General features: G+C 39.5%; 1 protein-coding gene across 1 annotated transcript in view; it reads right to left on the bottom strand.

Annotated features, from left to right (window-relative positions):
• Positions 1–2: 2 nt before the first annotated feature.
• noxa1 (NADPH oxidase activator 1) overlaps positions 3–1,904 on the bottom strand; it is a gene marked incomplete at its 3' end in the record, with an annotated part of 10,751 nt that continues 8,849 nt past the window's right edge. Inside the window, exons 13-16 of the mRNA XM_008311774.2 lie at positions 1,525–1,685; positions 752–851; positions 154–277; positions 3–28 (exon numbers count right to left, since the gene is read on the bottom strand). Of these exons, the coding sequence (XP_008309996.1) occupies positions 3–28; positions 154–277; positions 752–851; positions 1,525–1,685 (411 nt within the window). The remainder of the gene's footprint in view (positions 29–153; positions 278–751; positions 852–1,524; positions 1,686–1,904) is intronic.

The raw sequence follows: 1,904 nt of genomic DNA, 5'->3' as shown, positions 1-1,904 counted from the left end.
CAGTGTCCCTCCAGCCATTCCTCGTTAACTATAACAAGGTATGAGCAAAAAAAAAAAAAAGGGACAACATGAGTGGATAAATACAATAAAAATAAAAGCTGTGTACAATGAAGAGACGTTTCTTTCAAGCTCAACTTAACCGTATGCCCTCACCTTCACGCAAGACATCAATGGTGTCTCCCTCACTGAACTCCAAGTCACCTGGTGCCTGAAGAGTGTAGTCGTACAAGGCCACCATCTTGTACAGGACAGTGTAATCGGTCAAGGGATCTTCCATCTAAAAATGATTGTGAATAAGAATGAGTTATGTTTATTCAATGACATAGATCTTTAAAAAAATGGTAAAGTTATTACTTTTCACCTTAAATATTAGCATAGCAATTTCATTTTTAGTATCTGAAATGAGATTGCTACGCTAATACTGCGGGTTAAAATTGTATTCAACTCCAACGTGTAATAAATGACTCACTTTAACCCTTTCATGCATGACGGTCACCACAGTGGACAGCTATGAAAATGTCATTTTCTATGATAAAGAATAGGTTTTGATGGCAGTGTTGGCATATAAGCCTCTACAGTGGACGCCTGAGGATCACCCAACACTGCCATACAGTGGGCAGCCTTTGCAACTGCAGAATAATTGTGTCAACATTCAAAAAGAAAATTTGTGAAGTGGACAAATTATTTTATTTACGAACACATTCAGGACTGATGCTTGACGAAAAAGGTAGATGGAAAACAATGTGCTGACCTGACACCACACGGTGGCTCTTCCAGTCTCAGTAAACTCCTTCACTGAATCTATCGCTCCAACCAGTGGTGTGAGCACCTTGGAGCCATGTGGCCTATATCTAGTTGAAGGAAAGAAATAATGGATATAACAGTTTGTGGGGTATAATATACAAAAAAATAATGGCATCGTGAGTTAAAACATTGAATAGCAGACTAGTATAAATAAATCTGTACATGGGGAACCCCATGGTAGGCCATGAGACAGGTCATCGGGGATTACAGTAATAGCTTGAGATACAAGCGTCCCGAAGCACATTTTTGCTTTGAGATACGAGTAAAGATCTGAGCTCCGAGCACGCTTACAGAAGCCGACGCTAGGCGGCCGAGCACTCGGTGCAGCCCGTGCAACTTCCATAGGCATCGTGTTTGCGTTATCTCAAGATTTTTTTCTCTCTCTATTTTATGCATTATTCTTCATAATAGTGATGAGTCCTAAGAGAGTGAGTGTTTAGGATGGTAGTGAGAAGAAGAAACGCACGATAACCATGGATTAAAGCAAGAAATTGTCGATAAATATGAGTTAGTGGTGCCCGCTAAAGAAAGAATAAAAATCGTAAAAAAAAAGAACGTAAGTTAAGTTAATTCTAAGTTTATCGAGTTACAAGCTCGGTCCTGGAACGGATTAGCTGCTATCTCAAGGTATTACTGTATAAGCACAAGGACCTTTGAAATGTGAAGAGAGAAGAAGGCCAACTTGTAGAAATGACATGGGGTGTGCTGGTGTGATCGTACCGAAGGCACAGCTGAGATGGGGGCAGGTCCAATTTCTGAGCAACTTTCTCCTTAACTTCCTGGTATGGTGCCGTTTGAGGGACAGATAACTTCACAGTGTATGTGTAATGAACCTTCAGCAGCACAGATGCCTCGTTTTCATTTTGAACCACGCTGGCATCCTGATGAAAAAAAGAAAAAAAAAACCCTTTTGACTAAAAAAAATGCTTTTAACCACCCAGAAAGTATCATTATCAACAATCTCACCACCACATCCTCCAGAAAGTTTGTTACGATGCAAAAGAAATGGTACCCTTTTATACAGTTAAAAAAAAACATTTGTCAGACAGTTAAGTAATATAAAACTAAACATCTGTGTATAAATGTTCTCTCTCTCTCTC

Source organism: Cynoglossus semilaevis, chromosome 6 (assembly GCF_000523025.1).
Source record: "Cynoglossus semilaevis isolate Cse_v1.0 chromosome 6, Cse_v1.0, whole genome shotgun sequence".
NCBI classification, from domain to species: Eukaryota; Metazoa; Chordata; class Actinopteri; order Pleuronectiformes; family Cynoglossidae; genus Cynoglossus; species Cynoglossus semilaevis.
This window is presented reverse-complemented; position numbering and strand designations above follow the sequence as displayed.